This window comes from Pipra filicauda, unplaced genomic scaffold, assembly GCF_003945595.2.
Source record: "Pipra filicauda isolate LSUMZ 115617 unplaced genomic scaffold, ASM394559v2 scaffold50_size3627746_pilon, whole genome shotgun sequence".
NCBI lineage: Eukaryota > Metazoa > Chordata > Aves > Passeriformes > Pipridae > Pipra > Pipra filicauda.
In genome coordinates, this window is record NW_024104654.1 from 1,106,623 (window position 1) to 1,129,820 (window position 23,198).

General features: G+C 38.4%; 2 protein-coding genes across 9 annotated transcripts in view; one reads left to right on the forward strand and one right to left on the reverse strand.

Annotated features, from left to right (window-relative positions):
• Positions 1–490: 490 nt before the first annotated feature.
• Positions 491–2,918, forward strand: ZAR1L (zygote arrest 1 like). Of its 2 annotated transcripts, XM_027728950.2 has the most exons (4): positions 491–1,453; positions 1,879–1,971; positions 2,113–2,187; positions 2,594–2,918. In XM_027728950.2, exons 1-4 carry the CDS (start codon positions 836–838, stop codon positions 2,735–2,737), a joined length of 930 nt encoding a protein of 309 aa, XP_027584751.1. In that variant the 5' UTR covers positions 491–835; the 3' UTR covers positions 2,738–2,918. The 2 variants fall into 2 exon arrangements, with proteins under 2 accessions (XP_027584751.1, XP_027584752.1); XM_027728951.2 differs by lacking the exon at positions 1,879–1,971.
• Positions 2,919–3,915: 997 nt separating this feature from the next.
• Positions 3,916–23,198, reverse strand: part of FRY (FRY microtubule binding protein) — a 207,861-nt gene continuing 188,578 nt past the window's right edge. For all 7 annotated transcript variants that reach the window (XM_039386873.1, XM_027728918.2, XM_027728919.2 and 4 more), the window contains 8 exons: positions 22,491–22,680; positions 17,449–17,598; positions 16,808–16,906; positions 16,258–16,341; positions 10,360–10,377; positions 7,558–7,668; positions 5,947–6,140; positions 3,916–5,384 (listed from right to left, as the gene is read on the reverse strand). In XM_039386873.1, coding sequence (XP_039242807.1) covers positions 5,126–5,384; positions 5,947–6,140; positions 7,558–7,668; positions 10,360–10,377; positions 16,258–16,341; positions 16,808–16,906; positions 17,449–17,598; positions 22,491–22,680 — 1,105 coding nt within the window. In that variant the 3' untranslated portion in view covers positions 3,916–5,125. The remainder of the gene's footprint in view (positions 5,385–5,946; positions 6,141–7,557; positions 7,669–10,359; positions 10,378–16,257; positions 16,342–16,807; positions 16,907–17,448; positions 17,599–22,490; positions 22,681–23,198) is intronic.

The following is a 23,198-nucleotide window of genomic DNA, read 5'->3' on the forward strand; positions in this document are numbered from 1 at the left end:
ACACTTGAATGGTCTTTCTCAAATGCACTGTGAACATTTAAAGACATCATCCCTACCAGCTCTTCTATAGCCCCTCTCTTGCTGGCCCCTTGAAGTTTATAAAGCAATGCATTTATAAAGATGGTGAGGAATCATACAAAGAAAGTATTTCACATCACAGCAGTTCCAGGGATTTGAGGATTCTCCAGTCCTTAAAGGCTCCATACAGAGTTTGGATGATTGAATTATATGATTTTAACTATATTACCTTAGAATTGAACTAAATTGATGTAATTATGGAGTCTAATGTGTAAGTGGTTGTATTAACTAACACTTATTTACTTACACAGGTATTAAGCCACTGTTCCCAGTATAACTGTTTCCCCTTACTTCAGTTTTTATACACAAGTATAGTCTTATCTTTTCCTAAAGCAGTTCAGTTGATAGAAAAGCTCCAGGTAGCTAATACCCGAGTAATGGAACAATGGGGATACTCAGACCTCTTAATACCGGTAAAGACTTCTCAGAGATGCAATTTCCTGCATCCTCTCCTCAGCTCTCTGTGGGACACCCAGTTAATCTGGGCTTTGTCAGTTTCCCAAACCCCGTTTTTCTTCTTTTAAGACGATGATCAGAATGAGCTGAAAGCGAGCAGGCTTTCCTTCACTATGAAGGCCATGGTTGCCCCAGCTATGGCTGAATTACATCTATTCATCATTACAGGGCAAGACAAGCCTTGCCATCAGCCCTCCCTCCCCCAGCTGATCCCAATTTCCCTATCAATTAGCAACCATTAGCTCCCCAGATAAGATAAAGGCGGGACAGGACAACGGGCAGGCCTAACCTTTCTAGGGCTATGATTATGGAGAGCTTTGTCTGTTCCCCCTTCAGCACGTACCAGGGCTTCAGGGGCAGCCCCGCGCCCGGCCGCGGCCAGGACCCGTCGGCTAAGCAGCCTAGCTGGAAGCAGAGCAAGAGCGGCGGCATCAGCCCGTTCCTCGGGGGGCCCCTCACGCCGCTGCCCTCCGAGTACCTGGACAGCTACCGGCGGGCGCAGCTGCAGGCGCTGCTCTCGCAGGTGAGCCCCGGGCTGGCGCCGCTGCCGCGCCGGGCCAGCACGAAGGAGGCTGCGGTGCAGGTGAGCCTGCGGGCCGACAAGGCCGTGCAGTGCTCGCTGGGGCCACGCACGCTGCCGCCCGCCCGCGCCTTCGGTTCCGCCGCCCTACGCGCCCCGGGGCGCCTCGCCGTCTACTCGCCCGCGCCCGACCGCCGCCCCTTCGCGCTGCCCGAGGCCAGGGCGTCCCCGAAGAAGGCAGCGCCGTCGGTAGCGCCGGCCCAGGAGACACCCACGGCGGCGGACAGCAGAGAGAAGCAGGAGAAGGGCCCGGCGGGGGCTGCGCTGCCGCCGCGCCGGGAGCCGACGGGGACGCGGCGGAAGGAGAACGCGGCTCCCGGGCAGCAAGCGACTTTCCAGGTGCGCGGAGATAGGGCTTGGCGCTGCCCACGGGGGGCCAACCCTGAAGAAGGGGGGCCAGAAATCCCCTCTTGAGCAGCACGGTGGTCCCCGGACAGGCTTTGTCTCCCCAGCAGCAGCAGAGAGCCTCCAGCCTCTGAAAACCCACAGGGGTGTATCATAGGACCACAAAACGGTTTGGGTTGGAAGGGCCTTAAAGATTACCCAGTTCCAGCCCCCTTGCCGTGGGCAGGGATGCCACCCACTAGATCATGTTGTTCAGAGCCTCATCCAACATGGCTTTGAACGCTTCCAGCAATGGGGCGTCCATGACTTTTATGGGCAGCCTGTTTCAGTGTCTCCCCACCCTCAGGGAGTATAACAAGGGAGCTGAGCTGGATGTTCTCAAGGTGCTGGAGGATGCTCAGTATACTCTGTCTCTGCAGTTCTTGGAGCAGAAGTATGGCTATTTCCACTGCAAAGACTGCAAGACCAGATGGGAGAGTGCTTATGTGTGGTGCATTTCTGGAAGCAACAAGGTAGTTAACAAAGTCATTTTCTTTTGTTCCTGAAACTTGTAAGAATGGCACCAGATCTGGTGTTTTGGTGCAAATTTAGGTACCTGTACTTAACACCTTGAATAAGTTGCTACAGTAACTGAAAACTTGCCTTCTTTTCAGGTGTACTTCAAGCAGCTGTGTCGAAAATGCCAAAAGGGTTTCAATCCTTATCGAGTGGAAGCAATCCAGTGCCAGGTAAGTTAACATATGGCAGGATGCAGTTGTTATATGCTCTAATAGTTAACAGTTGTTGAACTTGATATTGACTTTATCTGGAAGAAAAACTTGATTTCATCAAAATACTAGGAAATGGTATTTGGAAAAAGTGTGATGGGTACGCCTCCCTCCTCCTGTGGATGGCTTACATGAACAATTTTCTGATCATACAGTATTATGGCTCCCGACAGATAGGGTAGGGTTTTGTTCTTCTAGGTGAGAAGGTTCTTACAGCTTAATTCCGCAGGGTTTTTACCACAAGAGCTCTTAAGTCTATCAGTCCAAATGTGTTACTATGATTAAGGAAAACTAAATGTCAGTCTGTTAGCACAGGCATGAAGTAAGACCTTTAATCCACTTCCAATAACATGTCTTGTTTCTTAAGATCTGTTCAAGGACTCGTTGCTCCTGCCCTCAGAAGAAAAGACACATTGATCTCAAGAGACCACATCGCCAAGAACTTTGTGGCCGCTGCAAAGGGAAGAGGCTATCCTGTGATAACACTTACAGCTTCAAATACATTGTCTGATCTGTGTACCCTCTTCTGTTTTGTGCTTTGCACTTTGTCAGTCTTTTGCAGTGTTTTGACTTAAGGCTTTTGACCTGGCATTGGATAATGGACAAAGACATTTGTATTATTTATAAAGTATGTAACTTCACTGTATATATGCTGTAAATAAAGTTGAAGAAAAGTTTGCACTAGTTTGATACCCCTTACCCCTTAGTTTCATCTTGTGTAGATGAAAGAGGAAAATATATCTGGAAGGAAAAAACCTATTTGATTTCCTGAAAAAAGTAGACTTTGTTTTTAGTCTGCCTTGAAGGAGTGTTAAGATTTAAAGCTGCAAGAGCAAGTTTTTCCTTCAGTCACTCAAACTGAACTAGGATGGAACATGCAAATGTTCTGGAGTGTAAAGTCTGGTGTGTCTTCCCACTGCCTCTGTCAAATGTATATTCAAAAAAATCACAGCTGTTTGATAATCAAAGACTATCTGCTGGAAGACTATGTCTGTAAGATAACAAGGGAAAAACCTCTTGAGTGGGAGCATCTGTGAGGGAGTGTAACAAATTGTCTAGACTTGATGAGTCTCCAGAGTAGTAGAACAAGTCCCAGTGCTCCTGGTTTAAACACAGGCTCATGCCTCAGAAGCTTCCCAGTCATGTAAGGTGTCTCCAGGGTAGGTGGCTTAAATATAACTGAAGAAAGTACCTGAATGTGCTTTCAGGGAGACAAAATGCAGTGAACCAGAAGAATCCTGTTTAAAGTACTGGTGTGGTAGAAGCACAGTGGAGTATTGTTGCAGTTCATGCTGTCTTAGGATATTAGCGAGGCTTTGTTGGGAATAGTCTGATTTCTCCTCTACCTAAAGTTTAGAAATGATGCTAAAAAGCTAGATGGTTACATCATGGGTTATTTTGTATGTATCTGTGAAGAATCAGGATACTTCAGGGAGGAAGGAACTTCTGAAGGTCTTCACTGTCAGTGGAAGATTAATGAAACTGCTTTTGTCACTGTGCTTTTCAAAGTTGAGTTGTAACTACAGCCTGACAAAAAAAATCCTTATATTTCTGGCTGTTTTCTGTCAGTACAGTGAATGGTTTTGGCATAAACGGTGAGAAAGGTGTCTTTTGGGGGCTGCTGATCATGGATACCCTCTGCAACAGTATGGATTTAGACAAGAACATAATTTCACAACAAGCACATACTCTGTTGTGATTATATATGACTTTTATGTTTTAGTTAAATGGATGTACTAATCCAAATTTCAAAGTTACTTCACAAAAACGGTAAGTGTATTTACAGTGTGAATAAGTTACACAGTCAGAATAAAAGTATCTCAGGTGTGCAACAGATTTACATGCATACATTTAACACTGGACAGCAGTTAAATGTAAGAAAAAAACCATATAGTTATGACTTTTATATATACATTACAAATAAAATAAGACATCTCTTTAAAGAAACTTAACATGAGAACTTGCATTTCACGTTAATATTTTCACTTTTTATACTCAAAATTTATATTAAATAAAAATATGCATGCTTAACAATCAAATCAAAAAGATTTGACTCTGTGATGGGACTTTCTCCTATAAAATGGCAAGTTAAATTAGATCAACCATCCTTTAATAGTATAAATATATTCATAAAAGCAACCTTCTAGTAAAAAGCAGCCAAGGTCCTTAAAAAAAAAAAAAAATCTACCAAGACCATTCATGATCCTTGGGGGGGCCTAAGAACAGACCTCTGCAATATGATCCAGTACCTTCAGAGACAGTAGCCTAGTAACATTAGGAAATGTACTTCATAGCAGCTTGTTGTTTTAAGATACAGTAATCATATTCAAATTACAGTGTACATTAAACTGTAGTCCATTTACAATTTGTTTCATATACACAGGCTCTCAGCTTTTGACCAACAAGTTTGCAAGATTCCGTGGCCAGCTTCATTCTGCCCATCTTTCACTCAACTAAATAAGAGAAAAAAGGAAAAAATGTACAAGGGTTTGTTTTGTTTTTTTTTTTTTTTTAACAAAAAATACTATTTTGTGAAGGAAACATTGCACTTTTACCAACCTAAAATTAATTTGCTATAAAGGAAGTATTGTTCATGTAATAGGCTTTGGTATGCAATGGAAGTCACTTCTTCAGTAGTGAGTTGCAGTTGCTCAGTGAAATGCTAACTGATTTTTGTGCAACACAGAACAGAGGATGTTTTCCTGGGTGCTCTATGCTACCTCTGTCCTTACAGTATTGCTACACATTTGAAGTTCAGCCCATCGCTTTTTAGAAGAAATCCTAAATGTAACAAGAGCGAGTACAGTTTGACCAAACCTTTGTAAGGCTGAGAAGACATTGAGCCACCTCACTCCCACAGGGCAGCATTCCCAGCTTGAAAGAGGACACAAGGGTCCTGTCAGAGACTTGTGCCAGAAACGCTGGAGTCTGGAAGAAAAGTATTGATGACCCGGTAACTCTGAGCTCTGCGAATCATGTCGCGGATCTCTATGTTCAGTTCCATTAATTTGGTACAGATTTCAGTCAGGCTCTGGTTGGAGCCCACCAGTGCATAGGTGCCTGTCTGGCCCAAGGTTTGGTGGCGGAAGTAAATGTTCAGCAGTGTCTGGACTTCATCGTCAGAGCTACTTCCAAAGATATCATTGGGCCACAAAATCCTGCAATGAAACAGGAAAAGAACATGTGTATCACTATGGGTTTATCAACACAGACAGAAGCTATGTGATAGAGATCTCTAAAAGGAGAATGGACTTGCACGCGCTTATAAAACAAAAGCAACTCACTGTTTTACACTACTGTTAGTCAGCCTCTGGTATCAGGCACTGAAATCACATAAAAGCCCAATTCCTATCATCTAAAAAAATGCTTAAGAGAACTCATTCAAATAAGTGGAAGTGAAACTGGACTGAACGTTAGCTGATGTCAGGACATGCACCTGTAAGGAATTACCTCTATAAAAAGATTCTTAAAAGCCTCACAGGACTTTTGATCTACACAATGTAATTAAACATCTTAATAGTAGCAAGCATACATGTTTGATAGCTACTGGTGACACACCCCTGCAAAAGTTAATATCAATGCCCCCATGTACCTTGTTGAAACATATTAATTAACTATGCTGAATCAGTGCATTACATTTAGTATAAATTTAGGATGATAATAAATGCATAATTTTCTAATAACATGAAAGTCTAACGTGAACCATGTAGCAAAACTTGCCTGCATTCTCTTATTTGTCGGATGGCTTTAACAAGTTCATTGTTCTTCAAGCACTCCAGCATGGACTGAATAGCTGCTTCAGTAGAATTGAATGAGGGCTCAGATTCTGTTGTCAGAGGCTCAGCTGCGATTGCAGCAGTAGCATCCTTCAGATTTTTCTTCAGTTCACTCAGTTCTCTTGACATATTTAACAGCTGTTCCAAGGAGAAAGATGAGAGATGGGTATTTTCATTTTCCATAGGCCCCAAAAGGAGTAGATATTTCAAGTATGTTCTTACTACTACATTGAATGCACACATGGAAAAGACCTCATTTTAACACAAGGACATTTCTTGATCTCTGTACATTTTATGGGGAAAACACAAACTACAGATCTTTAAACTTTGTGCTTCCTTTAACCTTATGCTGTAGTTTTGGCTTGCTACAATGCAAGAGCACATCTAAACAAGCTTTTATTCTTCACCTCTTCCAATTTTTTTCATATCATAGCAGAAAACTTTAAGAAATCATACTTCTCCTGGAAGATGTTATTTACAAAACATATGCAGGATCCGATATGATTAACAGATGGACAGGAATTGTATAACCCTTTGTCAGGCTGAAAAGTTAATATGCAACAAGATTAATAAATAATTAATAAGTTAATTAATTTCTAAGGATCTACTTCTTCATGCTCACACATGCTAAAAATAACCAGTGTCACATGTACTAACAACGGAACCTCCTTTAAATAATAGCCTATGGCTCCAGCAAAATATGCAAATTTCATGGTGAAACAGCTCCTCATACAATTGTTCCCCAGTTCCACAGGCTGCATTATTTATAAAAATCCCACAAAGTCATAACTGTGTAATACAGTTACAGAAATCAATTATAAGGAACACAAAATATTCTAAAACTTAAGACTATTCTAGTAGTAGTGGGCTAGATGCCTACTGTCCTGTCTTCTCTTAAAAGTGAACAGCCCAGTCACATTCTGAGCCAGCCTTCAGAATAGTTCCTTAAGATACAGTAAGCATTCAAATTCTTTGTACTACTCCAGCACATAAACCAAACCATTTCCATTTATAGACCATCTCTAAACTACTAAAATCTGTCATAAATACATAGCTTCAAATTTTACTTCACAAAGCAAAATACAGTAACTTATTCTACTCAATAGTTTAAAATACATAAACCTTACTAAGAGAAAAATACATATGGAATGGCAAGTTAAGTCTTTCCTTAAATTATGATCATTCAACTTAAAGTTATCACCTCAAAGGTATTTCAAAGTATTTCATATTTTAAGCAATTGCTGAAAATAAAGCTGACAAACAGTATTGTTCTTGTGACATTTTTTTTAAAGTAGGATACATAGATTTATCTAAAAACAAAAGGCTATTTGGGTCAAAAGTGAGAGTGTGCTGTGTCAAAAATATTTGAAGAAAAAAGCTTGTAAACATAACAGAATTAGAAAGACATGACATTAATGTACTAAGCTGATTATGTATGCCTGCAGACATAATAGTGAAATAGTGTAATCTTTGGTGCTAAGTTCATAGAAGGAAAAATAAGAACATGAAAATAAAGTGGAATTTTCAGTATAAGACTTTGTAATTTGTTACATACCTCTGGCATGGAACTCACTTCGTGCACTTGTCCAATAAGTTTACAGTAGGACTGAAAAAGCAACAGCAGCTGGAAGTGCAGTTTATATAATCTCTGACAGAGTTCCAATTGCTAAGGAAAGATTTGTAGGAGAAGAAATAATTAATAAATATTAGTGAGTTTAGGTAATTTTGGATAACTAACAAAACACATGGATATAGTTCTGTTCTTAAAAACCATTATTTCACTGAAGTATGATCCTATACTATTTCAGAAAATAAGTAATGATTTTTCTTCTGCAGGTAAGTCAAATATGACATTGAAAATCAAAATTATGATGACTAGCTCTCATGTAGCACATGTCAGCATCAGTCTTAAAACATATTTGTTAGCTTCACTGTCTCCAGTTTGCAGCTGGAAAGCAGAGGCAGAATACAGAGGAAGTGACTTTGCTGCCTAGAACATGAAACTCTAAAACTTGAGATATGGACGAAGACCTCTTCTCAGGGATGGAAATCCAAGAGAGAAGCCATAAAATACTTGTCCAAGAGGGTCAAAGCTCCTGCCTGCTTCTCTGATGAGAGAGGAAGAGTAGCAATAAATCCAGCTAGGAGTGAGAAGGAGGAAAGGCCAGCTCTGGAACTTAAAACTCTGCTCATGGATTTTCCACCATCTTAAAGAAACTATACAACAGATGGATGGAGTTTAATGTGTAAGAGGATATTTGGCTTCTATGATGTATTATCCCAGATTATGTAGATACTGCTCTATGAATATTCACTTGTTTCTTCCAGTGTAATGTGCAGCACAACACAAAGGGTGTCAGACACATCGAAGAGTCAAGTTAACATGGTTGTGGTCCCAGTATTCTTGTGTGTATTAGGAAGGGGAATCTCATAGTTCCACAGCTGGATCATGCTGAAGAAGGGAGGAACATTTAATCTTTGGCAAATTATGAAGGAAGTGAAAAATCTGCAAGTACAAGTCCTGACCTTGTACTGACTCTTTGGCAGGAAAGCTTTACAGGTTTCAAACCATATTTGATTTGTCTGCTGTTACAGACAGAGTGATCAAGGATGGGCTCAATGCTCTTTCCATCTGTTTGGAGCAACTAGAGCAAAGTTTCATGCCAAACATGGTAGAAAAGAAGAAGCTATTAATGACTTTGCTTCTTTAAAGCACTTCTTATATGCTTAGCTACCAGCATGTACTACAACTCTTTGATGAACTGAGGTCTGTGCAAATGCCAGCACAAATTCTAATAAAGTTCTTTAAGAACATTTTAAATGTTGATTTGACTGAGGTGTTTATTTACATATGGTTCAATATTTAAGTGCCATGTTTTTTATTAACAAGCCAAAATTATAACCATAGCCTTTGCATTTCAGTTCCCAAAATTTCTGTATCAGCCAGAAAAGGCTGAGGTCAAAAGCAAATTGCAGCTTTGTTCATCAGAGTGAGGAGGTCACCAGGTACCCATCTCAGGTAGTGTTCAAGGCCAGGTTGAATGGAGCTTTGAGCTACCTGGTCTAGTGGAAGATGTCCCTGCCCATGGCAGAGGGATTGGAACTATGTGATCTTTTAAGTGCCTTCCAACTCAAACCATTCTATGATCCCACCAGATCTGATACAACAAAGACCCACAGGAGCTGAAAGAGGGCCCAGCAGATTCATGGTGAGAAAAAAAGTGGAGTGGAACAGATGTGCTAGGACAGAACTGGCTTGTGGACAGGGACAAAACCTATCAGTGGCCAAGAGAACAAAGAGATAGGGCCTGAGGGACACTGCCAGTGAGTGAAATAAACCTGCCCAGAGGCCATTCTCTGTAACTGAGGGCACAGAGCACTGCCAAGTTTGCATTTGTGTGGCTAACCATTCTCCTCCCAAAATAAAGACTGACTGTTTAGATATAACGTCCTGGCTTCTGTCTTTCCTTGAAATGTGCTCCGGCATGTCAGGGGCTGGCTGGTGGCCCAGCTAGGGAAGTGCTAACTGCTCACCCTGAGTGCCAGCCCAGGGACACACACTTCCTCCCTCATCCTGTTTAGTTTACAGGTAGGGACACAGCCTCAGGTTCTCCATCAGAGATCAAATTCATTCTATTCAAATTTTGGAGACCTAGCAACATTACATAGCAGTTACATCCATGTACACTTGAAGTTGTCAGGGAGTTAAAAATTAATTGAAAACCAGGACACATTGTTAAAAAAAAATAATCTCATGATAGCTTGGCATGTAACACCTGGGTTTTTTCAGTCCTTGGAGAACAATAATTCAGTTTCACCCTTCTGGTTGCTAACCTGAATGAAGACAAACTAAGGTCAAATTGATGATTCTAGTTTGACTCACTCAACATTTAGTTACCGTATCAAGCAGCTCAATTTTTGTTCTTCCTGAACAAGTATTTGAAACCAACAGTGGTGAAACTGTTCATCAACATATAAACAAAACCCGTTTGAAACATAACTGCCAACTATAAATTGTAGTTTTCCATTAGGAAAAAATGAAAATTATTAATTTAAAGTAAGAAAAAAATGTTGTTTTCCAATCCGGCATATTACATCCATTCAAAGGCTTGATTTTTAAAAATGTATGTAAATGACCATTTGAAACAGCATTATGAAGGTGCCAGAATTTTAGCACGATATTTTCAGATTTCACAAAACACGTTAGTAAATTATTTTTGTCACTGCATTTAGAACCACGTATTCTATAGGAAAACTATAACAAAAAAGGAAAGCATGCTTAGAAGTAAAACAGTAAGATTGGGGTGTATTAGTCCATCTATAGATGGACAAAAAATATGAAAGAACTTCAACTTACTGCAAGAGATTCCATTTGCTACACAGCAAGCATGGCACAGGAGAAAAGGAAAGGAAAGAAAGTATAATGTCAGTGTAATGCATGCAATAGGAAGCACAGCCCATCTGTAATAGCATAACTTGTCAGCAGTATTAGCAATGCTTGCCTCAACCTGATAATTGGTTGGAAATATCACATACAACATGCACAGCATTCTTAATAAAATCAAGCTTTAATTCTAATTGTAAATTCCAGTCTAAATATCCTCAGTTAGATCTTCAGATTTATTAGTTTGAACGTATCCCACTAAATAGCTCAGGAACTTACAGTGAAATTGTGCTACAAAACTCTTGAAATAATACTTTTATTTATTTAAATTTTCTTTCTTTTTTATTAAAAAGAGCTCATATTGCAAAGTACTAAAAAAATTAGGAAGGGTTTTCAAGTCATGAATAAAACTGACCTTTGGTATTTGTAAAAAATTTCTTATTTATAAAAACTTCTATTTTTTGGACTTAATAGATCTAAGGAAATTTGCAGGGTAAGCTTTGTGACTGCTGGGCCTATTACTTGGCACATTACAGGGGAAACATTTTGCATATAACTTTTAAATTATGACTATCATAAGGAAAAAAATCCATGGAAAATGCCAGTTTTGTTTAACTACATGGCAATGCCACAAGTTGAGACAGCTTTTGTTCCTTCCTCTCATCAGTAATGATTCACTGGTTTGTAATTCTGGAGCTACTAAAATGTCAGTGTAAGTCCTGTCGCAATAGTAATAAAAATTCTAATTGACCTACATTAACATTTCAAAGATTAGGGGACTAAGTACTCTCTTCCAAAAAAAAGTGTTCCTCTTTTCTTTGCCAAGAGCTAACATTTCCACTCTGTGTACATCTTATGCAGTTTTCCTTATTTTGTAAATATTGCAATCTCATATTTTACATGAACAGAGTCATCACGTAAATGCTGTAAGTAACAAACACAACATCTGCCCAGCTACAGTCTGATGTCAGTGCATATGCACAGAATGTTAATAAACATCTGGAATTCTTATTAAAATTATTTACCTTACCATCCATACAAAGGCAGAAAACAAGAAATATGAAATAATGCTAACTTTGAGGAGCCTAACAAAGTGTTTCAGCCTGTCTTCTTTCCATTGGCCTTATTATTAAAAGGTATATGAAAAGTATTGTCCCAAATGCTTTTCTGTAAAATCATGACAAACTAAGCTTTAAGGTCTTATGATGTTTAATTTTATGCCTTTAACATTGCTTGAATAGTTTTTACTCCTACTTAGTACTCTTCAAAAAAACCTCTTTCTATCTTGGCTTCCATGCAGTTCACGTAAATGAAGCTTTATGAAGCTAAATTCAAGATAAGAAGAGGACAAGAGCAGACAGATCACTGTGTTCCAGTAAATTCACAGGTGTGCTGGCTTGAGTTTTTCAAATGTCTCCTCTGTACTACTTCCAAATCCAGGCAGGCCAAAAAATGGGCAAGGAAAAACCCAGCAGCAAGGGCTCAGGAGGAATGCTCACAGCCTTTACAGTTTAATCCCTATAGTAAGGGAAGTGTTGTAGATTAGTTGATAGACTTTACAGAAATAATGGTTTTGGCAGCTGAAAATACCAAATGTTTAGAGTATTTGGATCATTTGCACAGTTCTTTATGCAGCTAGTAAATGCAGCATCTAAGAAGGACACATTCCTTAGCAGCAATGCTTTGATTTAGTTTTTTATTCCTAGAATTGCTGTTTTGTACTGTTAGCAGACCAGGAATAGAGCAAAACACTAATTTTTAGATCACAGATCTTCTTGCTTTTTCAAGGAATCATTTTTAGATACTGAAAGGAAAAGACAGTTACATAATTATTCCTTAAGACATTAACACTTTGATGGCAACACAGTCTTCAGTCATTTATTGGCACAAGAGTGCCAGCATATTAAAGTAACTACTGTGACCAAGTGTCCAAACTGCAAGTGCATTTTCTTAGGTTATCCTATTTGACTTGGCATGTCAGCAGACAGAACCTTTTCTCATGATCTAGGAAACTGAGTATATACACAAACTTGTATATATATCAGAGATAGAACAGCATATGCTGTGCATTCTTAAATATCCACTGGACTTGAAGGATAACAGAAACTATTCTATCTGGAGAAATCAATAAGCAGCTGTGTTCCTCCTTTGGAAAAGCAACCTACCTTGGCCCATTTCACCTCATTGTCAATCCATGGAACTGTCAAACAGTAGTCAATAATTGATTATTGATTATTAAGAATTTATAGCTGAACAATGGACTCACTGTGTCTTGAGCTGTACTGTATCTAACTCACTCCAGATGACTATGGTGCCAAGAGGTACACCTCCAGTCTTATTGGTGGCTTAGAGTGATTGAACCTTTAGCCCCAGGGAAACTCATAACAACAGGTACATTCTGACTTTTTGGAGCAAATTTTTATGGATTACAGGATGTTTTAAATATCCATTAACAGTTTGAGTTCGCAAAGCCCACATCCATTAGTTTGTGGTGAACTTTGGGATGAGGAAGGTTTGAGAAAGGTGTATACTGACTTTAGGGGCCTCTGGTGGTCTAGTGGTTGGAGTGCCTGACTCTCACTGCTGCGACCTGGGTTCGATTCCCAGCCCCCTGGGCAGGTGGAGCTCGTCAGCCTTGGTAGGCAATCCACCTAAGAGAAGGTCACTCTAAACAAACCTACATCCTGGGGACCTCACTGCCACTGTCCAAGCTTTGCTCGGCCCCGGCAGATGAACCTCAGGACTAAAGGGTGGGTTCAGTTCAGCGCACGCTGTGTCTCACCTAAAAATCCACTGCGCAGGCTGGAAGGGTTAATGACCTTTCCCAAAATCTTCGCTCGCGAAGACTGGCCATTATATATTATATATATATATATTATATATATACTGACTTTGGACTTCTAGAGTAAACAGAACATCTCATTAGGAGATAAATACTTATTTGATTAGCAGTGTTAATTGACAAGAAAAAGAAGATCTTCCAGTATCTCTTTTCCAAAAAAGCAAACAAAGAAACAAACAAACGCAGTTTTTGACTAGATTAAAAAAATCCCTGCTTAATAAGGCTGAAGTATGTACGAATAACTGTACTTATCTAAGACTGTTACACCTGGACAGATAGCACAATAGTAGGTGCAGTTATCTTTCTCCATAAATTGATTCCTATGTCACTGACACTCTGTTTTTCAAAGTAGCATCAAAGCTTAAAAATCACACACATCCAAATCATCTAATATATTGCAATAATAAGCAGGGGAAAGACATTCTGGAACATTAAACTTTTACCCAAATTTCATACAAGTTGCTAGCTCTAGCAGCTGACCTAGAAAACTTCTATTTCAAGCTTCTTTAATGCCAGAATAAGCAATTTTTGCCTTTGCCCGTTTTCAGTAACAGCAACAACGGTCAACAAATCATATGCAATTATTTTGAAATAAGATCTGATTAGAGAAACTGGTGCCAAATCACTTACCAGCATCAGCAGCCCTTTGTGATGCAACTACTTGTGATAATGCTGAATTTGGTCTCATGTCTGTCTCATCTGTAGAAGGGACTATTTTAATCTCAAGCTTTCTACCTTCTGTAGAGTAATGTGTTGCTTTTTCTTCCTTACAATTACTTCTGAACCTTTTCCAGAAGTGGCCTGGTTGTGTGCTTAGCTATGCAATTTTTTTTTTAGGCCAGAAGTTTTCGGAAGACTTTCAGGCTCTAGACTAAACCTCAATGAGTTTAAGAGTTTAGGCAGGTCCCCTTGTGACTACAACTGCAAGACAGATTTTTCCCCCCCCTACAATTATTTGATTCTTTAGCCTTTCATGTCGAGGGAGAAGTGGAGAGAAAAGATAAGAAAACAAATACTTGCCACTCTGTGATTAATTTTTCCTTGTCCCTTCCTAATCACATTTCCTCAGTTTCTCTGGCCTCTTCCTCCCATTACACTTTCATTGAATAAACAGATAGTTCCTTTGGGAAAAGCTGCTTCAATTGACATGTTAATGAGTAGGGGAAGAAAAGAAATATGCCTGCTGATCAAAGACCTACCATCCTCTCAAATTCCAAAGAATAATGTATTTTGGGCTGAAGGAATAATGCTGGGGAGAAACCAGGAACTCCTGAAGGAATGAGAAACCCTTCTTTTCAGTCTGTCTGATAAGCAGTATAAATATTAACTCTGGCTTCACAAAACACACAATTCTACAAAAGAGAATGCCTAGTTAAAAAAACCCACACAAGTGGAGTATGACATTTACTGACTTTTAGATGTGTTTAGGCCAGATATATGAGGTCAGTTCACAGTTTGTTCCTTCTCCTCAGCATTCTTTCTCCTCTACTTTTTCAAAAAAGAAAAAATGTGTGTGATTTTATGGGTTTCCAAAAGAGGGATGTAGAGGATAAATTAAGCTGTCTCCAGCAAGATATGTAACACTGGAGTCTGAAGTCACTGTTCAGGGTATTGTGCATCAGAGGGAAGAGAATGCCCATTCATATTCCAATAATGATGAATACTCTATCACCCTCTCCCGATGTGCTTGCAGGAGAGGTAGTAGCATGTATTCCAGGTCTCTCTTTTTTAGATTTGAGAATAGTTCCCTTTTAACTTCCCTGTACACCATTACAATTACAGAACAGACAGTATCTTATTTAAATGCATTGGAAGGTGTCTAACTTCTGCTGGTGCCAATGCTTAGCAGGGGGGAGGAAGATTGAACAGTTTTTCCACTGCCGGTGATTGCAGCCATAGGATTTATTAGCAAATTAGATTTGCTAATAAGGTCAAAGAAGCCAAAATGCAGGTGCGGTAAGGATTCAGGATTCTTGGGAAATGGCATAAAAAAAATAAAAATCAAGGAAGTTCAAATACATAGAGATGGGAAAGAGAGGTTAAGATAAAGACAGAAGAAAATAAAGTTTACTGGAGAAGAAGACAGACAAACTGAAACCAACATAAGAACAAAAGAAGGTATTTGAAAAACATGGTTACAACAGGCAAGTCTGTATTCTGAAAATGTCATAATTATCTTTTATAAGTTAAAATACATGGAAAGAGGATATATCACTTTTCTTTACATGTTGTTGCTGCTTCCTGGTCTTGGCTAATTTTCTTCAGACCCCTCTTTTCCCTATCCCTTCATTCTTTTTTCTCCAAAAGGAAAAAACTACATAAAATAACATTTCTCAATTCATTATACATCACCAAGATATCATCTGTTTCCTATACTTAGTATATCAAATAACGGTAATGACTGCTGATGGTAGTGATTTCTGAAATATAGATTTCTTAACTGGAACCAACAAATATAAACAAACAAACAAATATTCACATACATGGGTGTATGAATTTTTTGTTAAAAATTGATAAAGAGATATTTTGCCTTAGCTCTAAATACTTATCTACAGCATAAATCATTTCACTGGCCATTTCACAGTCATATTTCATAACTACTAATCTAAGTGTATTTCAACCAGGCAAGTCTTGCTGTTGAGCAGACTTGAGTCTGTAACAGCTGTAGATAAAATGGGAGTAATATAGAAGGACAGTACACCAGGAATGATTTTCAGAGACACTCCACTGTGGAAAACTGCTCCTGCAACATCTTTCTAAAAGGGAGAGCACACCCTACCCAGGCAGGGTTAGCTTTGCTTCCTTGTCTAGATGAGGAAGGCAGAAGTACCTCCTCTGAGTATTTCCCATTTCCTATGGCCAGAACTGAGGCAGCAACAATAACTTCAAGCCTCAAGTGTAAAAACTGGATTATGCCCAAGCCCAGCACAGAGTCAAGGAGGAAGTACAGCAGGCTCCTGTGGGTTCCAGGACAAGATATATCACACATGTCACTTTACAAGAGAGAAATAATACTGGCCATTCATTACCTTCTCTTCTGAGTCCCCTGGCTGGCAGGTAATAACTCCATCTCGTGAGCCTCCAGCAAACGTTGCTTTGCAGTTTGCAAGCCACTGTTTTGAGAGAGAAATTAAAGAAGATATGAATAAGACCTACTATTTGATTCAAAGAAAGATAAGCAGTATTTTAGTTTCAAAGCACAGCATGTAAACAAAAGTTTGCAATTGCAATTTTTATTACCACAGACTGCAACAATTTGCTTTGACTGTAATTTAAAAAGTGTAGTCGTGATTTCTATTACTATTTCAGTTGCATAAACTAAGAAAATTAATTAATGAATGAACAGGAGAGAGACTAGGAATATTAAAGATACCAATGTTTCTAATATTAGGGGATACAATAGCTATTTTTTTAGTTCTGGTCCATATGTTCAGGAGGAAACTTTCCATAAATCCAGTATCTGAAACATGTTTTTGTACTGAATGTTAGTCTAAATAGATGTGAGTGGATGTGCAGTTCCCTGACATAGCATAAGTATACAAACATACAAAACCAAGAACATAACATAATTCAGCATACCGAGAGTGTTGCCTCTTTCCTGTTGTTATATGTGTCCAGATACTCCTGCAGCTCTAAAACACTGAACTTCAGCTTTTCAAGAAGGCCACAAGAGAGCAGCTGGAGAAATGAAATCAAAAGGTCTAGTAAATGTTACTATAAAAGAACAAAAATATTAGCATAGTAGAAAGTATAGTAAAGATATTGCAAAAGAACACTTAGATTTACAGATACTAATACTGAAAAATATTTATATTTATGCAAAACCCTAAATAAATAGAATAGTAAGTTGAAAAGTGAATAGCAAAAGTTGCACCTATGATAATGTGGAATTGAAATTTTGTTCTGTGTTTAATGGATTTGCAGAGGACTTCCCTATGGGTCCAGTAGGCACCTGTTTTATATTGGGTTTTGACACACAGTCTCAACCCATCATAACTATCTATGATTCTATGATTTTATATTACTCATCTGTCAGTACTTACCTAATAAAATAATGTGGAAGATAAATGGAAATATGGTTCAGAACAGGAGATAAAACATATAGATAGGAGGGGTGAGTTCCTTTTGACATATCTGTTCAGGAGTTGCTCAAAAGTGAAGCAGCCAGTAAAATAACACACTGCAATGAAGCACATGCCTTTTGAAAGGAATATACTCACTGTTTCTGCATCTACAAAAAGGGTGGGACATTCTGAACATGATGTTAACATCTGAGAAGACCTCACAAACTTGGAGCCTATTCCTCGCAGGTTATCTCCCAAGTAACTAGCTGCATCACAGGTTAGGAAGCAGAATCTTTTCTGAATATTCTGGAAAGCAAAATACAGTTTATTGTATTATTTACTCAACTATGAGCTTCTTTCCTCTGTAAACGAATGGCTTGGTTGTTATTCTTTGCACAATAATGTACAAAAGAGACTATCTCCCTGTGGAGAACTGAATGTCTGCTCTAGGATACTGACTAATAGTTATTATATTGGAGACAGTGTACAGCTGGGCAGCTGTGAAACTAATTACAGAGTTCATCACAATCTACTACTGAAATACATTCTTTCTTGTACAGATGAATCAAACTTTATAAAGCCTTTTACCCACAGGTAGCGTTTTTTCCTTGTCTATGCAGAGTTAACAGAGTTGATCAGCACATTACTTTATCTGTCCATTCCAGGCATTGTTTTGTTAATATTCCATGTCAAGTGGCTAATCACATAACATAATGGACGTTCTAATGCCAAACAGTAGCATGGAAAAATCAGAAAAAAACGTTTGTTTTTCCCTGTGGGAAAAAACTTCTTAGTAAAACTTCACTGCTTCTTGGGAGTACTCTAGAAATACTGCATTGCATCCGGGAATTGTTCTTCTCAGATTTTTTTGGTGTTTTGAGTTCTAAACCAGTCTAGCCTTCCAGAAACATTCTAATGCTTTTCAGTGACTAATATATGAAGTGAATAATAAATAAAAATAATGTATTAATCTTGCAGGAACTGAAATAATGATATTGATAAATACACAGCAGGTTTCACTGCCCAAATATATCTCAGTGAATCCTAGTGCTCAGCAGGTGGGAGTAACATAAAAGCATTTTTAAAAATAAAAGTATGCAACATGTCTATTTGATTCATTCGAAGTTACCATAGGCATTTTTCTGAGGAATGTAAGTTAGGACCCATACTATCATAAGCATGCCTCACTGAAGAGGAGCACTTCCCAAATACCAATCTGGATGATAGACACAGATAACAGATGCCTGTTACTGCTCCTGCACTGGTGCACTGAAGTTAAGTATCTAAAATCAGGTGAGTTGAATTCAGACTTTATTGATAATGGAAGCTGTTGGATTGAATGACTTTTTAAAAAATGCTAGATAAGCCCTCACATTGTACATAGACTGTGCACTATCAGTGATTTATAAAATGGTCAAAGTTCCTCTACTGACCAATTTCATAATTTGTGAATCTCTCTTGAAAGCATCTGAACTGCCCATCAGAACACAGTCAAGATCAGATAGACTGATACTGCTCTTACTATGTGTTTCTACCACCTCACTTCAACACAGAAACAAAGTGCTATACACCTCACTTGGCACATGGTACAGATTCTCTGTTGCACTGAGTCTGTAGTAGAGGCAAGGGTTTAACCAGATAAATGATTATTTTTATAAGCAACTATCAGAATCATCTGAATCATGGGGCTTGGTGACAGTTGGAGATTTACTGAAAAGAGTCAGTCCAAGTCTTAGTGAAACTGTTGCTGATAACCCTTTTGGCAAAGGAAAGAGATCTACATTTGATACTAACCAAGAGAAAAGAGATATCTCAGAACATAGAAATGAAAGGAAATTTGGTAAAACAGATTACAAAAGAGAATCCAAGAAACACTCTTTGAAAGGGACCTGTGGAGAACATCTGATCCAACCTTCAACTGAAAGTGGAACTATTGCTGACCCCAGATCGTGTCAGCCATGCTTTTGACTAGCTGAGTCCTGAAACCTCCAAGCTCAGAGCTTTCTCAAGGCTCTGGGTAGCCTGTTTAGGTGCTGCAATGCCCTTCTGAGTAATTGAGTTTATAAATCTGAGGCAGTGAAGGAGACAGATTACAGAAATAATACAAATAATTTCAATGCATTCAGAATTTGCATGAAAGAGCCCCTTAGAAATAACTTAATGGAGAAAGAAGATAATGAGAGGTAGCGATTCCTTTAGGAAAAAAAATGAAGGCATAAGCACATTCTATACCACTAAAAGATAGAAATATAAATTACAACATACAACTGGCTATATCATAAATATTTCATTTGGGCAAATACTCGTGCAAAAAAAGTACCACAAAAAATGAAACTGCACTGAATTGCTATCTCGGATATCAAAAGTAGTATGGTGATGTAGGCAGAATTATCAGAGAGGGAGATGCCAAATAAACTAGCAAGAGAAAGGACAAATATCAAGAAGTAATCTAGAAATAATTAAGAGGAAGGCCAAGGAATCACAATGGAGAGAAACAGCTACTAACAGATGCTACTGAAAAGACTAATGTGTTTCATGCCTCCTTTTGCCTTATTGCTTCCAGAAAGGGCATCTGTGTACAGGTAGCAATGAGACATCTATGAAAAAGCAGGTGAGAACAGATCTTGCTAGATCTTTTACATCTTTGCAGATTAGGGAAATTAATGCTATGACAGTTATAATACTGGGTAAAGAGGTATAGGAGCCATAACAAATATCTTTGAGAACTCACAGAACACAGCATTATTTATAAAAATAATTTCCTCAGCATAAAAATAATTTAAGTCATGGCTTCATCAAAAGCTGACCAGTCTACTATTTAGATTCAAGACATAATATTCTTTCCTTTCTCCTGTCCTTTTCAGATATTCATAAAAGCAACAATCAATCTACAGCTATGATGATAATGGTCTTGAACAGTGTTTTAAAGTATTTCATGTGAAATTTTGAGGGTCTGTACTTTGCTATCTATGTATAGTATTTCAAATATATTTGTTTTGCAATTACATGGACTAACAGTTCTATAGTAAATTATCATCTCAGCTATGTCCTTCTGGGGTGGAAGATTACAGATTACAGGGGTGGAAATCTATCAAGCAAAGTCTGAATATTCATAAAATATTCTAGGAAAGGGGATTACTGTGAATAATAATGCCAACTGCCAGCATATCATGAATAGGTATACGCCTGCATTCAGTCGCTGTGCTTTGTGTCTATGTAAATAATAACAAAATATTCTCAGATAGTTTTCTTCTTAACCTCAGGTTTCCTCTTCTGGGAAGAGGACTTTCCATAACAGAAGGTCTCAATTGTGGAAACTGCTTGCTAGATCTCCAGTCTACTTGGAACTGTCTGGTCTGCTGGAAGACATTTAATTTAAGGCAATACAAAGAGGCAGCTGCAAAGATAATCCAGAGATCTCTGACCTATGACTTGTTTACAGGAAAAGTACTTCAATAATTTCAGGAATTTTAAACAAGTTTAGCGTGTTGTGGGCAAACATCCAAGATACCATTAACTTGATGCAGACTGAAATGTAGGTGCCCTGGAAAATGCAGTTCTTTCACTTCACCAAGTATTTAGTTGACAAGCTCCTCCAAACAAGGATTTTGTTTCACAGTTAAATATTTTGCAAGCCTAGCACACACTGGGCTTGTTTCTGAAACTTCCTGTTGGTGAGGGTCACAAGTCAAAGCTAGTGAATGAGTAGCAAAGTTTGATGATGCAAACACAATACAGTTCCAGACAAGCTGAGATCTTACAAAAAAAATATGGGAAAATAGTACTCCTATGTTTTAGCCCTGAAAAGAAGAACAAAGCTATTTTTATAAACTAAAAATACAGCTGTGACCCCAGCTAAAAATGGTGGCTTGTTGATATTATTAACACGTTTTTCTTTCTCTTCCAATATCAAGTGAAGAAAATGAATAGGGAAGATTCTGAATACAGGGCAAGCACAAGAGCAAATGTAGTGTGTGCATACTAGGATTTCAAGTTAAACAGGTACTCTTCAAGTAATGTTTAGGTCTTTCATTACGCAGTATTATTTGTTTAGTCTTCAGAAGTGTGACACCAGTTCCTTTTCACTTCTTCAAAGAGAAGAAAAAGGAACAAATAACTCTCAGAACACTTAAACAGGGCAATTAACCTCTAGGACTGAGGTAAGGGCAGAAAAGCTGACATCATGAAGAAACATAGGACTAACATGAAAGTCAGCAGTGGGTTTTATTCCTTCCAAATGATTATTTATCAGTGTTTAAAAGAATGCTTATAAAACACTCATATTTACAGTGGTGTAATGTTTAAAGGAGGACAATGTGCAGCTAGTAAAGACATTCAACTCCAGTGGAGCATAGAGGAAACATGATGAAGAGATTCTTAGTGTATGATACTTCTTTCTTATAAGGACAATCTTAGAGATATCAAAATATCTTGCAACTGTACATTAATTAACAGTGTAATAATTGTATTAATTGTTCATTGTTCATTCAGTCGCATACTCTGAGATCATGGGTACTTAAACTCTGCACAAAATTACCTGGCTGCTATGTATGCTGCTGGAGCATGCTAAACATCCTGCAGCTGCAGGAGAAACCATTAAAAAGGCTTTAAAACTAATTATGGGTAAAACCAGACAGTCACTCTTAGAACATCTTGTGCATTTGACTCCTTTTTTCTCATTATCTTTTTGCAAGATTGTTATCTTTGCAAGCATACAGTTTTAGAAAGGAGAAATGTATTTGTAGTCTTCAGACTCAATCTCTGGAATTTATGTTATATGATGGCAGCTGGATATTTCTATTCAGATGAGTAGGTACAAAACATTTCACAGGGGCATGTGCAGATTTCAAGAGTTGGAGATAAAAGAACAGATTAACAATACTTTGAGATTAAAAAGGTTATTTCCTTGTCTCTTGCATTTATTGTTTCAGACTATTTGTAAAGTACTGAAGAAAACACTCTTTAAAGTGGATCCATATTCTATAATGTTACCTCCAAACTTGGAAGTATGAGATATATACTCTTTTTATGACAAAACAGGTCATAGAAGACAGTTCTGCATGAAAATGTAGTATGCCAATTCCACAGTATGCAAAATTACTATCTAGTAGTTCATTACTGGTACTGTTTTCAAGAACTACTAATTGCCACACACAGTTTAAACATTTTGATTTTGTATCTTAAACTTGTTTTCTCACCTTAAACAGGGAAGAGAACACATGAAATGTATAAACTGCACAGGAACCATCAGAGTCGCACATGAGCTGGTTGATATGGCTACGCCAGGCTTCTTCTGCATCATCACATGCTGCTGGCTGAAATGCAGCCAGGATGGCAGAAAAAAATGGTGAGGGAGGAGGGGAGGTGTTTCGGTCAACATCTCCAAAACTGAAGGATTAAAAAAAAAAGGTGATAAAAGGAGAATACCAAGAAGGTGGCAGATAAACTATGCTATAACAGAGACATATAATCACAGGACCAATTATATCACCTTTCTAAAAATATTCATGAACTTTCAAATTACTTTTGAAGGTTGACAAGATGTTGGTTACAATGAGGAAAACTCCAAATCAGAATCCCTATTTTCAGGCCATTGTCATCTATTTTCCTCCATCCCAGAACACCTAAATTGTTTTATTGTACCGTCATTTGGAGGAAGAAGGCTGAAACTTCACAGGAGTGAAGTTTCCTCTCATCTCCTCTCCCCCCCTTGTTCCCCTCTCCCCCTCTCATCTCCTTAAATACAGGCTAATTGCAGTCTAACTCAACATCCAAAATGTGATAGATATGTCATGGAAAAAATCCTGATGCCTATAACATATACTGAGGTCTAGTCACACCCACCAGCAGCCTTAAGAGTATATAGTTGAGATCTTTGACAACACTCAGACTTCCTTTCATGAGAA

Excerpts from the sequence above, each read along its gene's own strand:
- ZAR1L (XM_027728950.2), top strand. The coding sequence starts at position 836 with ATGATTATGGAGAGCTTTGTCTGTTCCCCCTTCAGCACGTACCAGGGC. Across the intron at positions 1,454-1,878 it reads GGCAGCAAGCGACTTTCCAG|TTCTTGGAGCAGAAGTATGG; the intron begins GTGCGCGGAGAT and ends CTGTCTCTGCAG. Across the intron at positions 1,972-2,112 it reads GCATTTCTGGAAGCAACAAG|GTGTACTTCAAGCAGCTGTG; the intron begins GTAGTTAACAAA and ends CCTTCTTTTCAG.